Below are 15,998 nucleotides of genomic sequence, written 5' to 3'. Positions count from 1 at the left end.
CAACACTTCATGTGCCCTGTAAGGTAGACTCCACCCTGATTGACAGGGCTAAGGCCACTTACTGTACAATCCTAAACAGAGTTATACCCTAAGTCCACCAAAGTCAATGGACTTAGAAGGTTGCCACTCTGGACAGAATTGCATTGTTTCAGTGAGTACATAGCAGAAATGGATTTCAAGCACTCAACCACTATTATCAGCAGTTCTCAAACTATGGGCTTTGATCCAAAAGGGGTTGCAACTCTCTTGCCAGGAGGCTGTGAGGCCAGGAGGGAAGTGTCAAATGTGCAAACAAAATCTGAATTTGCCTCTGCCTAATGTGCAATATGATCATGAAATTAGCCCTTTGCTCAGTAATTATTAATATTTATAAATATTAAAATATAAAACCCAAATTATAAAGTTCTTCAGTGTTAACAGAAGATTATTTCATCTCATGATGGGGACTGGGACAGCAGCACAGAGTTACTTGCAAGTGCGTCCCAAAACATAGAATAAGTTTAGAATTGGGCCCTGCATCAGGAAGTTTGAAAGGCACTAATGAACCCTAGAGTACAGTTTGTATTTCACACCAAGATTGATGTACCTTCTCAATATGTACTTGGAATCGGGAGGAGCACTAGAGTTCAAAGGAACTCTGACATCAGACAAGGACATAACTCTTTGAACACAGAATACAAACTGTAGCTCTTATTTTTAAACTCGTACCTACCATGCCACATAGCAAGCATCTTTATTAGTTAGTTCTTTGTCAGCAGGGGTATAACAACTATGCTACCTGCATGCCATGAAGTGTAAACTAGGTTGTCATGCTGCACAGTGAATATAAGCAAAAAGACAAGAAGGATTCAGAGAAAGTAGGGTGGGTGATGTAAACACAGATGGAATCAATGCTTGATCAGGTGAAAAGGGAAAGCTTGTTAGAAAGAAGTAAAGGTGAACATTTTAGATTCATCTTTCTCTACAGATAGCTTTTAACATTCTAAGACATTCAAGAATACATACATAAATAAATTTTATATTCCCATAATGATGAGTACTATTTACTGGAATTTATGACCCTGGACCATTTTCTCTAAGAAGCTTAACCTATTGCCTACATTAGAGACTGCACCACTTCAGTACCAAGGTAAGGAAATGTAAGGTGTGAATGCTTTCCCGTATCAAAAATTCAACATCTATTAAAAACTAGCACATCAGGAGAAGGCTAGAACAGAAACTTATACGCCTTCCAAATAGTATAGGGAGCTTTTGACATGAAGCATTCAAACACACGACTCTCCCACCTGCATGCCACTGTTGACAAGGGAGGCCAGGCTACAAACTTTTTCTAAACACCCGAATTAAGGCATTTCAGAAGTGCGTTGCTTAAATGAATCTCAAAGCAATTTCTCACTTCTAATGAGACAAAACAAAGCAGGGCCAACACCTTCCCTCAGAATCCCTCCTACTTAAATCTATATCAGACAGATCTTTTTCTCATGAACCTTACCAACCCCACAGGTAAAGTCACACAGAAATTTGTTCTTTCCCCTTTAAAACTAGGAGGAAAATGAAGAAAGAGCATCAGCAGTATCTCAATTACAGTTCAGAAAGATGAAACAAAGACGGCACAGGGTGAGGATGAAGAATAGATAAGACTGGGCTGTATTATGCTTTGGATAAACCATCTAGGCCTGGAAAAAACTGACAGGTAGACCTCCCAATAGCTTTGTTTCCCCCCCCCCTCCAAAAAAAGAACCATGGTCTAGCCACTTCCGACATACAGAGGAGAAGGGCAGAGACAAGTGACAGCCACCTGGAAAGAGGAAGATAGACCATGCTGATGTTATACAGGGTGTACCTATACTTTTTGTCTACGAGAAAAAAAGGATCTCTATCAAATTTCTTCAGTGATCCAGAAGAACTATAAACACTACAAGCTAAACAGAAGATCACAAATGAATTCTTGTCACAGGTATCAATACAGAGAGATCATGCTGGCTGGTCCTTGGCACTTCAGGACAAGGACTGCAAATACCAGGACAAGGACTGCAAAGTGGCCTTTCATTGCTCCTAATCTCAGGAGATATGTAGTGGAAGACACTGCCACCACCTCTAGCTAGAATAAATAGTGTGTATCAGACTAATTCATCTTGCTGCCTCACTCAGAAAAGTAGAGATTTCTACGGTTCAAGTGCTCTTTATTACTGCCACTGACTTGCCAAGAAACCTATGCCAGACACAAAGGTTTAGCATAAACTGAATTTCAATAACTTTAATTCTACAAAGCCATAGGAAGAGTAGTCATCATGAGGGAAAAGCATCTGGTACTGAGTGTAATAATACAAAGAAACCAATGTTTGCACTCTGTAGGTAACTTTTACATGGCATTAAAATGGGAAATACAACTGCAGGATCCAATTAAGTCATAGAAGTTCTGGAATGCCTTCACACAAATTCATACACTTCCTCAAGAAAGTAAAAGTTAATGGTAAAAAAAATCATTTCTTTAAGCATACTGAAATTCCCAAGCAATTTAAAATTGGTTTGGAAACAAAACCACTGAAATAATATCCTAAATATTTAAAGAATACATTTAGAAGTTTATGGTTTCCTGGCAGAAATATTGTACCTGTGCCCTTGCGTGAACTTCCCCGAGGAGTCCAGAATATTGCTGTTCCAATTCTTTCTTCTGCTTCAGCCAACAGCTTTCTTGTGCTTTCATCTGCTCAACTACTTTGTTAAATGTGTCTTCTTGAGTCTGCTGAAGCGCCTTCATGGCATCTGACTTGTTCTTACAAACATATTCAAGGTGAGATATCTGTATGATTGGCATCAAGAAAGTCCTTCAGTTAACTCCTTTTTAAAGGGCGTTTTCAGTCCTACTTTAAATGGGGGTGCTTGGAACCATGTTTTAAGGTCTTGAGGCTGATTAAACCAACGTAGAGGGAAATTAAGCACTAATTGACAGAAGCCAGCAATCCAAGTTTGTGAAGCAGACAATACAGGAGTAATCAGATTTCTGAAACAGTTGACATGCGAGTGCTCTGAAAAGCTCAATAAAATCTGGGATTTACCGTCCCTTCTGATTTCAGAAAGCCTTCAAGTATCAAGCACCTCACAAGCTGAAATGATTGCCCTGCTAACTAAAGTATCCTGTTAAAATGTTCACATTTAAAAGTTATGTTATTGTTTTCAGAGAAGGAGTATTGGCATGCATGCTATATTCTGATTTGTTGAGGATATGAAGAAAGTTTTAAAGTGTTTGGTCTGGAAAGCTTGCTTTATTTTATAGTATATTTCAACAGATTCAGGACTGTAGTCACAAGCTGAAGCTTCAGCGAATCAAGCGCAGCGGAAGTTAAAAGGAGATGTGTATCAGGTGAACACAAGTAGGCATATGCTGTACTTGTTAAAAGTAGAATCTAGAACAATTTTATTACATTTTATACAACTTGTGAGAAAAATGTTTATTCTATCAAGAAGAGTTTGGATACATAGGCTTGGAACCTGTCTACAATTTCAGCAGGTACAGAGGGTGATTTCCACTATCGCCCTGTCCTGTGGCAGTCCAAAATAGCCCCCAAAAAGATGATCCTGAGACACAGAGAGTCCCCCAGGAATAAGTGGAGGGGAATCAGAGCTCTCCCATTTGAAGAGGGGAGCAGTTTCATGGCTATCCAACATACTTATAGACATTCTAGTTGGGATCCAAGCCAGTACCTACCTAAATGAAAATTATATTGTTCCCTCTTTAATTCCATACTTGGGTCTAGACATACAAATTGACAAAGGAGTAACAGGGATTTTTATCAGAGTGCTTAAGGGCAAATAAGATTCCTTGCACTGTCTGAATGGGAGAGTAAAGCAGCTCTCCATCCATTATCTTAAAAATGGTGGTAGTGCCTTCCCATCCAGCCTACTTTCAATGTGCTGTAAAGTCCCATTTAGGAAGCTGTACCCAACATAGTTGCAGTTTATGGATCAACTGCAGTTGGTTCACATTTGGCAGTAACTCCAACTTCAATCAAGCCCAACACATGGCTGCATTTATACTGTTCCCATTGGGCTTACGTGGGTCAGTGGGCTTACATGGGGGTAACTCTGCTCAGCCAGACCATCAGGGATCTGTTAGCAATATACATGTTGGTGACCATCTTGAACAGAAGTACCTGTAGTATGTTCTACCAATTTGTAATACCTAAATCTTAAAAAAAAAAATTTCCAAACATTAGTGCATTTTGTTGGCTAGCTGGACAACCTCAAAATTAACACTGTTATGCAACTGTGTTTTCTGAACTTGAGATTAAGAATCGCTCCAGCTATTCATGAATGTTTTCCCCTTCTTGCCCTTGAAGAGCAAATGGAAGTTGAGCAAAAAATCTGGCACCTTGCTACTTGACTACAAAACACAATGCAAACCCTATCAATCACCCATGGTGCAAACTCTTTCTGCCACAGCATTACAAGTTGGGCTGTGGTGCTACTTTCTCATAATAAACATGGTTTTCTTTCTTTAATGTTGACAAGACTGAATCTTATGACATACTAAGAAATGTTACTGTTGGGCCTCCCTTGAAGAAAATATTTATCTTTTTAAAATTCATGTTGTATTTATAAACTACGCTCCATATTATATTTACAAACATAAATATCAAAGAGCAACTGCCATTTCTTGGGAGCCCTTTTCCCCGCTCCTCCAAATAATTCCTCCTATTCACAAGCAAATGTTTTAAAGATGACTGTCCTTGAGTCAGTGCATTTTGTTTCTGTTTTATGCTGAGATAAAGAGTTGGTTTATTAGTGTAAATGACTAAGTTCTTTGAATAGCTTCATCAGTAAGATTAATTTATTTTCTTTTAATTAGGTCCCTGTGGCTAACACTGGCTAGTAGTATTAGCAAGTCCTGCACAGAAGCTGGAGCTTGGAGACTTCATACAGACTTCAGTCACATTTACATGCCCACAGCAATGGCATCAAACTGAGCTGTAGACAAGTCGTAATTAACAGTATTGAATTATTAACACCCAAATTCTTTTTGAAATAAGATGAATGTCAGTCCTTTTTAACGATACCACGATGTGGACAAATGTCACTGGATTTAATAGAGGCAGCTGGCGCCTGAGGACAGTACCTTCTCATTAGCCTTGTTGAGGTCTGAGATCAGGGCATCAACATTCTCCTGCAAGACTGTGCAAAGCTCTGGCCAGGAGAATTTATCCAGCATGCCTTCTGGTTGTTTCAGAAGCACGCAGCCGGCTACCAAGTGCTGATATAAGGTATGGAGGAAGGTTAGCTTCTCCTACGAGACGGGATTTTAAAAGAGGGGGGTAGGGAGAGGGGAGAGACAAAGAGAGAGTTAACAGCAAGTATTGCTCGAGTCCAATGAAATGTGTCATGTAAACAATAATGCATGTGTTTCAAAGGAATATATGACCTATGCTCAAATCATTAGTCAATAATTGCCCATTATACATACACACAAGGACTGATCCTGTAGACAGTCTATTAGCCAGGGAGCTTGCTTTTTAATCTTTGGTTCAGGGTCAGAATGCTGATTGTTTAAAAGGAATGCAGGATCAGTCCTTCAATTGTTATGTGGATCACAGCCAAATATTTTGTAGCTATTAATGGGAAAGTAACTGCAGTTGTCTCGTGCAAAAGAAAAAGGGTCATATTAGATTTTTGTATAAGGGCCAAGCTAAACATTACATTAAGTTGTACTAGACATTACATAAGGGGAGGAAGTAACCATTTTTTTCAAGTGCAGCATCATGTTTACGCTAATGACTAGTTTGGCTCTGAGACATACATCCTTCAAATATGTTGTGCCATGCATAAGTACATATAGACACATAAGATAGCCAACTATAAACTTCTTTACAAGAAATCCATCGTGTGGTAGGGCAAAGACCATGGCCCTGAAGTTGTGGAAAGGGGGGAAAGATAGTTGCTGTCTCAGAAGGCAGCAACAATGGTGTGGCCCTTTAAGAGCTTGTCATCTGCACACAGCTGAGAGATAGCAACAAGGGGAGGGAGCGGGCCTGATTTTGTGGCTTGTGGGGCATTTTTTTTTTCTGGTGGGGCTGAAGTTCTCAGTGCAGAAAGAAAAGCCATTTAGCCAATAAAAAGCTGTTACCAGGACAGATCTCTAAACTGCAAGCTGTCAACCACTTTAGATGACAGTTCTCAGCTGCTGCAAGTTAATCACTTCTGCCAGCCTAAGCAACAATTCTGATAACAAGCTGGCAGGTGGACTTCTATAGTAAAAAAAGCTAACACTTAGGCAGAAAAACTCTTTTAAAGGAGACCAGTTTCTTGACACAGAGTTAGAAGGGATCATAGAGGTCGTCTACTCCAACCCCCTTGCTCAGTGCAGGAATTAGTCAACTACAGCACCCCACTTTGCTTAAAGGAGTGCATGCCTTTTAAATGACTGAAAAAATAATTTACAAGATAAATTAAGAAAGGGGGCAAAGCCCCCATAAGCCCCACCATAGCTATGGGCCTGGGGGGTGGGAAAGGGATCTGGACAGGAACCAGTTACAGCTGCCAAAGAAGCCAATTCTACACTTGGGGTGGGGGTGTCCTTATCTGGGAGGCCAGAAGCCCAAATAGGACAAGTATGTTTTGCATAGCCACCTTCATACCAATGAAGAAGCGTTGGCTCCTTGCTCCTAAGTTTACAGGACAAGCATTGTAGAGAGGACGACAAGGCTGCTTGTTTGGTGTAGTGGTTAAGTGCACGGACTCTAATCTGGGAGAACTGGGGTTGATTCCCCACTCCTCCACTTGCACCTGGCTGGATGACCTTGGCCAAGCCATAATTCTGGCACAGCTGTTCTTGAAAAAGAGCAGTTTCTATCAGAGTTCTCTCAGCCCCACCTACCTCACAGGGTGTCTGTTGTGGGGAGGGGAAGGGAAAGAAGTTTGTAAGCCGCTCTGAGAGACCTTTGGGTAGTGAAGGGCGGGATATAAATCCAATCTCTTCTTTTTCTTCTTTACCAAACCCATTCCCTTCCACTCCACGGCCACTGGGCTCCCTTCTCACTAGGCTCAGGCAGTTGGATGAGCAGTGGGAAGACAGCCCCCTTGCATCTATATCCTTATCTACTGTCAAACATGAATTCTTTTTACTTTATTCAGTTCATAATGTACAGTCTCAGTTCCTCCTAGAAAATGAAATGGCCCATCATTAGCTATAGAGATCACTAGGTAGACTAAACAAGGGGTCACCAACCTTGCTGAGCCTGCAGGCACCTGACATAAGTTAGTGGGCACCAATCACAAAATGACTGCTACATGAAGTGGCGCCAACTACAAAATGTCACAGAATGAGGTTATGCATGATTATAATAGTAATTCTTCCAAAATTTCAGGCAAAAGCACTGTTTACAGGATGCCTTTTTAAATGAACGTATTGCATAAAAATATTTTTCAGCATACACACAGCTTATCTGCAGCCACACAGTGATTTATCCTTATGTTGTGGCGACAACTGCCGCTGAAAACTTTTTAAAAACTACACAGCTAATCAGATCTCCAGTGGCAAAAGTCCCACCTGACCCCATCCACTTGGTGGGTGCCAGGGAAGGTGTCAGTGGGTGACAGGATGCTCATGGGTGCCATGTTGAGGACCCCGAGACTAATAATTCTTTTAGATATTTACAAAGGAGGGAAGGAGCCCATCCAGCATTGTTTCTCTCAATGAAGTTTTTTTTAAAAAAAAAAACCCAGGTCCAAGTCCTAAAACTGGAGTCCTGGTCCAAAACACACTACAGAGGATCTAAAACTCAACGAAAAAGACTTCTACTGTGTTTAATATGCATTTTATACAGTCCAATGCAAGGCATTTCCAAACAGATCTTATGAAGGCATTAAGAGTGGAATTACTATTGTGATTTTTCCAACCATACTCTTGTGTTTAAATATCTCATGAGAAACAACCAACAATGTATTAACAAAAGCGTTTCCACCCAATCTCTTGCTTCCCCCCTTGTTAATTTAATCTGTCGCCATGGTGTCCTTTTTGCTTGGGCTGTGATAAACCAAGCATGGTAATCATCCATTTGGCTTGGAAAAAAGAATCCAAGGACCCAGAATCAATCCATACATGTAGAGCCCAACCACAATATTGTAGACATGCTGACTTTACAATATAGTCAGGCTTCTAGTTTCCTCTACTTTAATCACTATCTGATGAGCAGAACAATTCCAACTGATTCATATGGACACAATTTAAATCCCAGACTGCAAAAAGGGTGGAAAGAATGTTTCCTTTTTACTCACTTGGCATTCCTGCTCATATTTGTTAGAGTAATGAGCTCAATATGCAGTATAATTTAGATAAAGAATAATACAGTGGATATACCTAGAGCAGAAAAAATTGTGTGTGCAAAGAAAAACAAAACCCTGAATGCAAACAAAACATGTATTTTTAAAATAAGATAAACAGTTTGGTAGAAAGCATCTTTCAAAATAACACTTCATGAAACAATTATTGCCCAACATACCATAATCAGCTGCAATCCCAAGAAGAGGAAATGAATTCTAATTCACTGGTAGGTGTAGTAAAATGGTTTGGATTCTACTCGCTGTTACACTTTTTGTTGTCATTTGAAACAGTTAATATAAATTACTGCCAAGGGATTAGAAAGCTAACCTACTCCAAATGCAGATATATTCCAAATGTGTATGTTTACATCCAGCTAAGCAGCAGCTAAAAAATCCCTAGGCATGTTTCTTTAAATACACTTATGTCTCTATGGTCTTCTCAAGAGCATCATAATTTAAAAAGCCAGATGGGTTCAAGCAGCTATAGTTGTTTTTATTCTTATTAAAGGGGAAGAATGACATTAATTTTTTTACATTAATTGTACATAGCTATTGCAAAGCACTGATTTAAAATGATGGTATTGGGGAGGGGATCTACATCTACAGAATAACCATCTGATATATGTAAATATAAGAAGCTAAGATTAAAGATTCTTTTTGACAGTCATCGTGTCTCTGGTAATACCTCCATATCCTTCTGGTAAGCCTGCGTAAGCCTCTGGATTTCATTTTCAGATTCTGTGGCATGCACTTTCTCCTTCTCCCAGCAGTGTAATACATTCTGCAATTCCACTTTTAAAGTATCTATTAGAGAATCTCTATCTGCACACTTAGCATGCAGATGATTTAACTCCTTATTGACCTCAGCAAGTTTATCTTCGGCATCCTGAAAATGACATACAAAAGAAACACATAACTTATTCATGCCATAAAGACTAACTTTTTGGGATCAAAATATGGCCTTGGGAATAAAGACTCAGTCAATTATAAATTCTAAATAATCTAGAAACAATACCATTTAGTAAAATGACAAACTACTGCAAAGCAAAAATTATAACATTTGCCCATAGACTGGAGTAATGAGGAAGGAGAGATTCCTTATGGACCAAGGGCTTTCAGCTATTAGTAATTTGTATTGCTGAAATCTTGTCTGTAACTAGTTCTTTTTAAAAAATTGCAAATATGTTCTATTTTCAAAAAAACCTAGAATGGTTCTACTCAGACACAATATTTTTACAAACAAATCTATACCATTAGAGGCCTACCTACATTTATCCCCGAAACTGAACCCATTTTTTCAAAACTTCATTTGAGGGGATAATGAAAGACCCAGTTGCCTACCAAAATATCACAGCTACCAACTGAAAAAGAAAGGTATGAATTCCTTAATTTAAGGGCCTATTAACAGGGCCTTTTTAATAGCACAAGCAAAATAGTAGCTTTGGGCTCTGTTTACTCCACATGGTACAGATAGGAAAGCTTTATGTTATTCTGTCTCTGGCCAGGAGTCATTGGGATCATATCATCTATGCAACCTGTGTATGTGTGGGGGGGTGTACTTGTGGTGTGCATGAGCCATCAAGCTGTAGCTGACTTATGGTGACCCCACAGAGTTTTCAAAACAAGTGATTAAACAGAGCTGGTTTGCCATTGCCTTCCTCTGCAAAGTGTTCCTTGATGGTCTTCCATCCAAGTACTGACCAAAGTACCGATCCAAGAGCTGATGAGATCAGGCTGTACTATACCATTCTACATCTTGACCCAAATTTCTACTATCCAACAATTCAGGCAACCAGGAGAATCTGGAAAGAAATTGGGTTAACCCAGATATGTGACCCATTTACACATGTACTACTGACAATATGGGGCAATGCTAATATTAAAATTGCAGGCAAATCTTTCAAATAGCTGACATAGACCAAATCTGGTATCATTTAACTAACTCAGCTGTTAAACAATGATGAAGTTATTAAACTCATTTTGTGTGTGTGTTATTTCTATGTTTTACTGTGGAGTTTTATATGTATGTTGTTGTAGTTTAAAATGCAGGCCTGTAGAATAAGAAAGAGAGTGGTTGGATGGGTGATTGAAGTGTGGTGTCATTACCCGCAGGGGGCACAGTTGACTGGTTGGTTCAGAGAGGCTTTGCAGAGAAACAGTCAGTAGAGCTGAGTGGGGAAAAAGTGTGAAGTATGAGAGAAATGTGTGTTCTGTCTGGAACACTATAACAAAACCGTTACAGTGTTATACTTCTAAATAAACCCTTTTTGTGTTTAAGAGGAAACAACTGTTTTGACTAAGGATCCCTTTCTTACCTCAGAGCCACCCCAAGCTGACTGTTCTGTCATTCTACTAATTATAACTAAGCCATCTTGTTCTTCAGGTCCCACTAAGAATTCTAAGGCAAGAAACTTTAGTGGCAGTGAAAATACGCAGGGAACAATAAGGAAGGTATGAAGGCAACACAACACATGTCACTTCAGAACTCGACAGTGGAGGTGCCTTTACAGACGTTACATATAAGAAGTCTCACAGGAAAGGAATAAAGCACTATAGTATGGGATAAGCCGGTTGCTTCGGGGTCAAGCGGGAATTTTTTTTTGGGGGGGGGGAACGTCTAATTAACCATGGAGAGTCCTTTTCTTGTCTGCCTCACACTGCATCAGGGAGTTTAGGCTTATTTAAACAGACCTTGCAGCAGCAGCAGCAGCAAAAGAAGAAGAGGAGGAGGAGGAGGAGGAGATTGGATTTGTACCCCGCCATTCACTCAGAGTCTCAGAGAGGCTTACAAACTCCTTTCCCTTCCTCTCTCCACAACAGACACCCTGTGAGGTAGGTGGGGCTCTTTCCAAAACTGTCGAGAGATCAGCTCTGACAGAACTTTTGCTTGCCCAAGTTCATCCAGCAGCTGCAAGTGGAGGAGTGCGGAATCAAACTCGCTTCTCCCAGATTAGAGTCCATGCACTTAACCACTACACCAAACTGGCTCTCAGTAGATTAGTAAGATCCTAACTGAGGCGGGCAGGTATAAAGCAGGCAGTAGGCTGACCAACTTGGGAGGTCAGTGTGGACTCCTCCCAAGTTTTGCTAGAAGTAACTCACCACCCAACTTAGGGTTGCTCATTTGAAAATAAATGAATAAGTAAGAACTTGAGTTGATGTCAGATAACTTTTTGGGAAAGTTCTTTTTGAAAACAAAACCAAATAAATGGTAAAAATTAGATGGTCAGGAAAACTTGGTGAGCACCTTAAAGTATCTTTTGATTAAGGGAGTTTGCCTCAGCCAGAGGGGCATCAGGAAGGTACTCCTGTGGTGCTGGGCAGCATTCAACTGAACCCTAGCTACTGCATGTCATAAAGGGATGATGGTGAAGCTCATCACTTTGCAGCACAATTCTGTGCAGGAAACTTTAAAAAGCCTTACATGTCTGAGATCAACCTATCTTAAGAACAAAGATTTAATCCAGTGGCACCTATAAGACCAACAAAGTTTAATTCTAGGTATAAGTTTTTGTGTACACCTACACTTCATCAGATACTGAACTCAAACTTTGTTCTACGGCTTCAGACCAACATGGCTACCCACCTGGATCGATCTTAAGGGTGTTCCTCAAAGAACCTGCCTATCAGCTAAATTTTCAAAAAGGGGGTTTAGTTTTAGATTCTAGCTCCAAGCCAATATCTTTTATAAATAAATGAAATTAAGAATTTTTTAAAAGCAGGGAAAGTAGGTTGCTTACCTGTAACTGATTATCTTCGAGTGGTCATCTGTGCAGTACCACACATGGGTGGGGCACCTGCGCACGACCTCAACTGGAGAAAATTCCAGAGCTTGCCTCAGGAGTCTTTTTGGCGGGCTCTCTTCCCACCCTGAGGAGCAGGCACACACTGTGCATGCTGCCTCCCACTCAGTTCATTCGACTGCTACCGGTAAGTCCCATCAACTAAGGTAAGTGATCAGGAGATGCCAGCAGTGGGGAAGGCTGGGTGGGATTGTGGTACTGCACAGATGACCACTTGAAGATCATCAGTTACAGGTAAGCAACCTGTTTATCTTTGTCGTGGTCTCTGTGCAGTTCCACACATGGGTGATTAAAAGAGCTGAACCAGATGGAGGAGGGAGCTGGCAGCTGAAAAAGACAATAAACAAGTTAGGACACAGCCTTATAATTTCAGGTTACAGGCCCTACCTGAAGAAGCAGAAGAATCAGGTGAAGAGAGATCGCAGCACTGCCTGGCCAAATGCAGCATCCTGTAGAGCTCGAACGTCCAGTGAATAGTGGGACACGAAGGTCAAAGTGGGACATGAAGGACCACGTGGCAGCAGCACAGACGTCTTCCAATGGGACACCAGCCAGGAAAGCAGTCGAAGTCGATACTGCCCTCATGGAGTGAGCAGTGATCGAGGCAGGTATGAGTTGATGTACTAACTCATAGCAAAGGGCTATGGCTGAGGTCACCCACTTCGACAAGCACTGGGAAGAGATAGCCTCACCCCTGCACAGGTGGCATACACAACAAAAAGCCTTGGAGACTTTCGAAAGGGTTGCGTGCAGTGGAGATAAAAGGAGAGAGCTCTCCGGACATCAAGGCAGTGTGAGGCTCTTTGCGGAGCGTCAGCCAGGTTTGGAAAGAAAGTAGGAAGGACAGAGGACTGAGACAGGTGAAAGGCATAAACCACTTTAGGGAGAAAGGATGGGTCTAGTCTGATAACAACTTTATCCTTGTGGAAAATCATATACAGAAGATCTGCACGGAAGGCAGCAAGCTCTCCTACCCGGCGAGCCATTGTGATAGCAATCAAAAATGCCATCTCCACAAGAGGAGCCGAAAATCAATCGAAGCCATGGGCTCAAACGTCTTGGACATCAGTTGAGTCAAGACAAGGGAGAGGCTCCGGGACAGCACCATCGGTTTTCGAGGCAGGCACAGGTTTATGAGGCCCCTAAGAAAGGACCTTGTGAGGCGGTGGGAGAACACTGTAGATCCCTCGATTAAAGGGTGATGTGCCAAAATAGCCGCAAGGTGAACTTTCAAAGAGGAGTATTCTTTAAGGATATGATGTAAGAGAAAACATCTGATAAGGAAGCTTGGACAGGGTCAAAGTAGTGTTGTAAGGCATATGACTGGAACCTTCTCCATTTCGATCGATAGGTGTTGCGGGTGGAAGGCTTTCGAGCATTGAGCAAGACCTCCAATACCGCAGGTGGGAAGTTTACTTCTAGATCCTCCAAGCGATGAGCTTGAAAAATCCCGGATCGTGGTGGAGGATCCAGCTGCGATTCCAAGAGAGGAGATCTGGCATGCATGGGAGATGAAGGAACCAGCCCCTGGACAACCGCAGGAGGTGAGGAAACCACAGTTGGTGTGGTGTGATGAGGATGCATGAGATGGCATCTGCCATAATCTTTTGAATAACTCTGGAGATGAGAGGAAACGGGGGGAAGAAGTAAAATAGGGTCCAGGTCCATCTGTGGAGGAAGGAATCCCCAAGGGACTGGGCAGACGGAGGGCCTCATGCAAAAAAGAAAGGACATCGAGCATTTTCCAAAGTTGCAAAGCCATCTATGGTTGGGCAACCGAAGTTGAAGAAGACCGGGCGAAGATAATGAGAGTGCAGAGACTACTCGTTGTCATGGGGCGCAGAGCGACTCAGACGATCGGCAACAATATTCTGAACACCTGGAATGTGAATAGCCAATATGGAGATCGAATGTCGAAGACAACACTTCCAGAGGCGCAGAGACATGTGACACAGATGAACCGAGGCAGTGCCCCCCTGTTTGTTGATGTAAAAAACAGTGGCCATGTTGTTTGAGGCGATCTGGACAACTTTGCCTGTCAGAAGAGGAAGGGACGAGATCAGGGCGAGATGAACAGCATGAAGCTTCAACGTTGATATGGAGAGTCCTCTCTCGAGGAGTCCAAGTTCCTCTGGCAGACAGAGTCCCGCATTGGGCTCCCCAACCCCAAAGGGAGGCGTCTGTTGATAGGCAGATCTCCTGAGATGGATGTTGAAATGGCATGCTGCAGTCTGGCGTGAGAGACCACAAACACTGTTGAAGCAAAGTGGCCGAGGAGTCTCATAATTTAGCGAGCCAATTGTTGAGGGCAGTGCTGAAAGGTGGAGACTAGGAACAGTATGTTTCGGGTCCTGGATTCCAGGAGGAGGGCTGTCTCGATTGTGGTGTTGATACAGGCTCTGAGGAATTGTAAGACCTGAACAGGTTGGAGGCCAGACTTCATCGGATTGATGCACAGCCCCAAGGAGCGTTGGAGAGATAGTGTAGCCTGAACATCCATGGAATTCGGTGAAGGATGATTGAAAAGGAATTTCCCTGAGGACTCCTGGATTTTATAAATGGCCTCATATCTTTTCAATATTGTAGGCACAGAAGCAGGACGGTCCCATGGCTCTTTGAGCACCGAAAGGTGCATTGGCAGCAAAGGAAGAATTGTCAACGGCGGCAAATCTGCCTGGACCAGTTTATGGATGACATCGGTTACCTCGGGGGTATTGGTAGAGCCCTGCACTTGGAGTGCTGTGGCCATCCTAGTGACAAGTTCCAAACAAGCCTTGGGCCCTTCAGTTGGTGAAAGGGAACCGGAACAGTGACCATCGTCTTCAACGAGTATCATGTCAGGGTCCAGATCACCCAAAACGGAGCAGTCAGACATTGAGTCCAGAGATGGTGATCAGATATGTTGAGACACATCCAGGGTTGTCTGGGTATCAGTGGGCAGATGGTACCGAGGTTCTGATGGAGAACACTTCAGGGCATCCGCTGATATCGATGCATCCGGAGGCTGGTCAGGCTCCAGAGAATGGTCCAAGGCGACAGAACGCGAGCGTCAAGCGTGAGCCAAGATTGGCCAGTGACGCCGGGGATCAGCATCTCATGAGGACATATAGCGGTCTTGACGTGGAGTGGAGGACCGGGAGTAAGAACGTGGGTGATACGATCTACAATGCCTGATATCTAGAGACCAGGACCTGTAGTCAGATCGAGACTGTGATCAGGAGAGCAATCTGTGGTAGTCATATCCCCTGCGATAGTAACGGGATCGAGGTGACTGGGATCGGATTCTCATGAAATGTTCCTTGTCATCCATAAGGTGGATAGGCAGTTGGGAATCACAAGATGTAGATCAATGGGCCGTAGTCCAGGGAGAGCCATGGCGAGAGGTAGAAGACTTCCGCAGCGGTGACTTAGTGTTTTGACCAGGTGGAATGTGGTCCACTGGGGAAGATAAGGTTGGCGGTGAAGTTGAAGATCAGAGCTTAGACTTCTGTGGAGGCACTGCCAGAGAGGACACCATCGGAATCGATGTCAAGAGGCTGGAGATCACCATGGGATCGAATTTGGGAGCCGAAAACGACAGGTAAGGTGTATCGTGCCGGAAAGCCAATATTTCTCCCACTTGTCTAGCCGAGGTGACAGCAACTAAAAAGGCCGTTTTCCACGCTAGAAGTTTGAGGTCGCATGTTGCAAGAGGCTCAAAGGGCTTCCTCGTGAGCTGGCGAAGAACTAGAGGAAGGTCCCAGGGAGCGACTGGAGTCTTGATAGGAGGGTAGAGATGCAATAAACCGTTTAAAAAACGTTTTGAAATTGGATGTGAAAACAAAGTACATCCGTCATCTGGAACATGGTAGGCCGAAAGAGCGGCCAAATAAACTCTCA

At 42.5% G+C, this 15,998-nt stretch overlaps 1 protein-coding gene across 1 annotated transcript in view; it reads right to left on the bottom strand.

Moving 5' to 3' along the window:
* Positions 1-15,998, bottom strand: part of CCDC171 (coiled-coil domain containing 171) — a 215,457-nt gene that overhangs the window by 108,491 nt on the left and 90,968 nt on the right. The window contains exons 14-16 of the mRNA XM_015425408.1: positions 9,002-9,202; positions 5,117-5,284; positions 2,615-2,803 (exon numbers count right to left, since the gene is read on the bottom strand). Coding sequence (XP_015280894.1) covers positions 2,615-2,803; positions 5,117-5,284; positions 9,002-9,202 — 558 coding nt within the window. The remainder of the gene's footprint in view (positions 1-2,614; positions 2,804-5,116; positions 5,285-9,001; positions 9,203-15,998) is intronic.

This window comes from Gekko japonicus, unplaced genomic scaffold (assembly GCF_001447785.1).
Source record: "Gekko japonicus isolate JY-2015 unplaced genomic scaffold, Gekko_japonicus_V1.1 scaffold191, whole genome shotgun sequence".
Classification (NCBI taxonomy): Eukaryota; Metazoa; Chordata; class Lepidosauria; order Squamata; family Gekkonidae; genus Gekko; species Gekko japonicus.
This window is presented reverse-complemented; position numbering and strand designations above follow the sequence as displayed.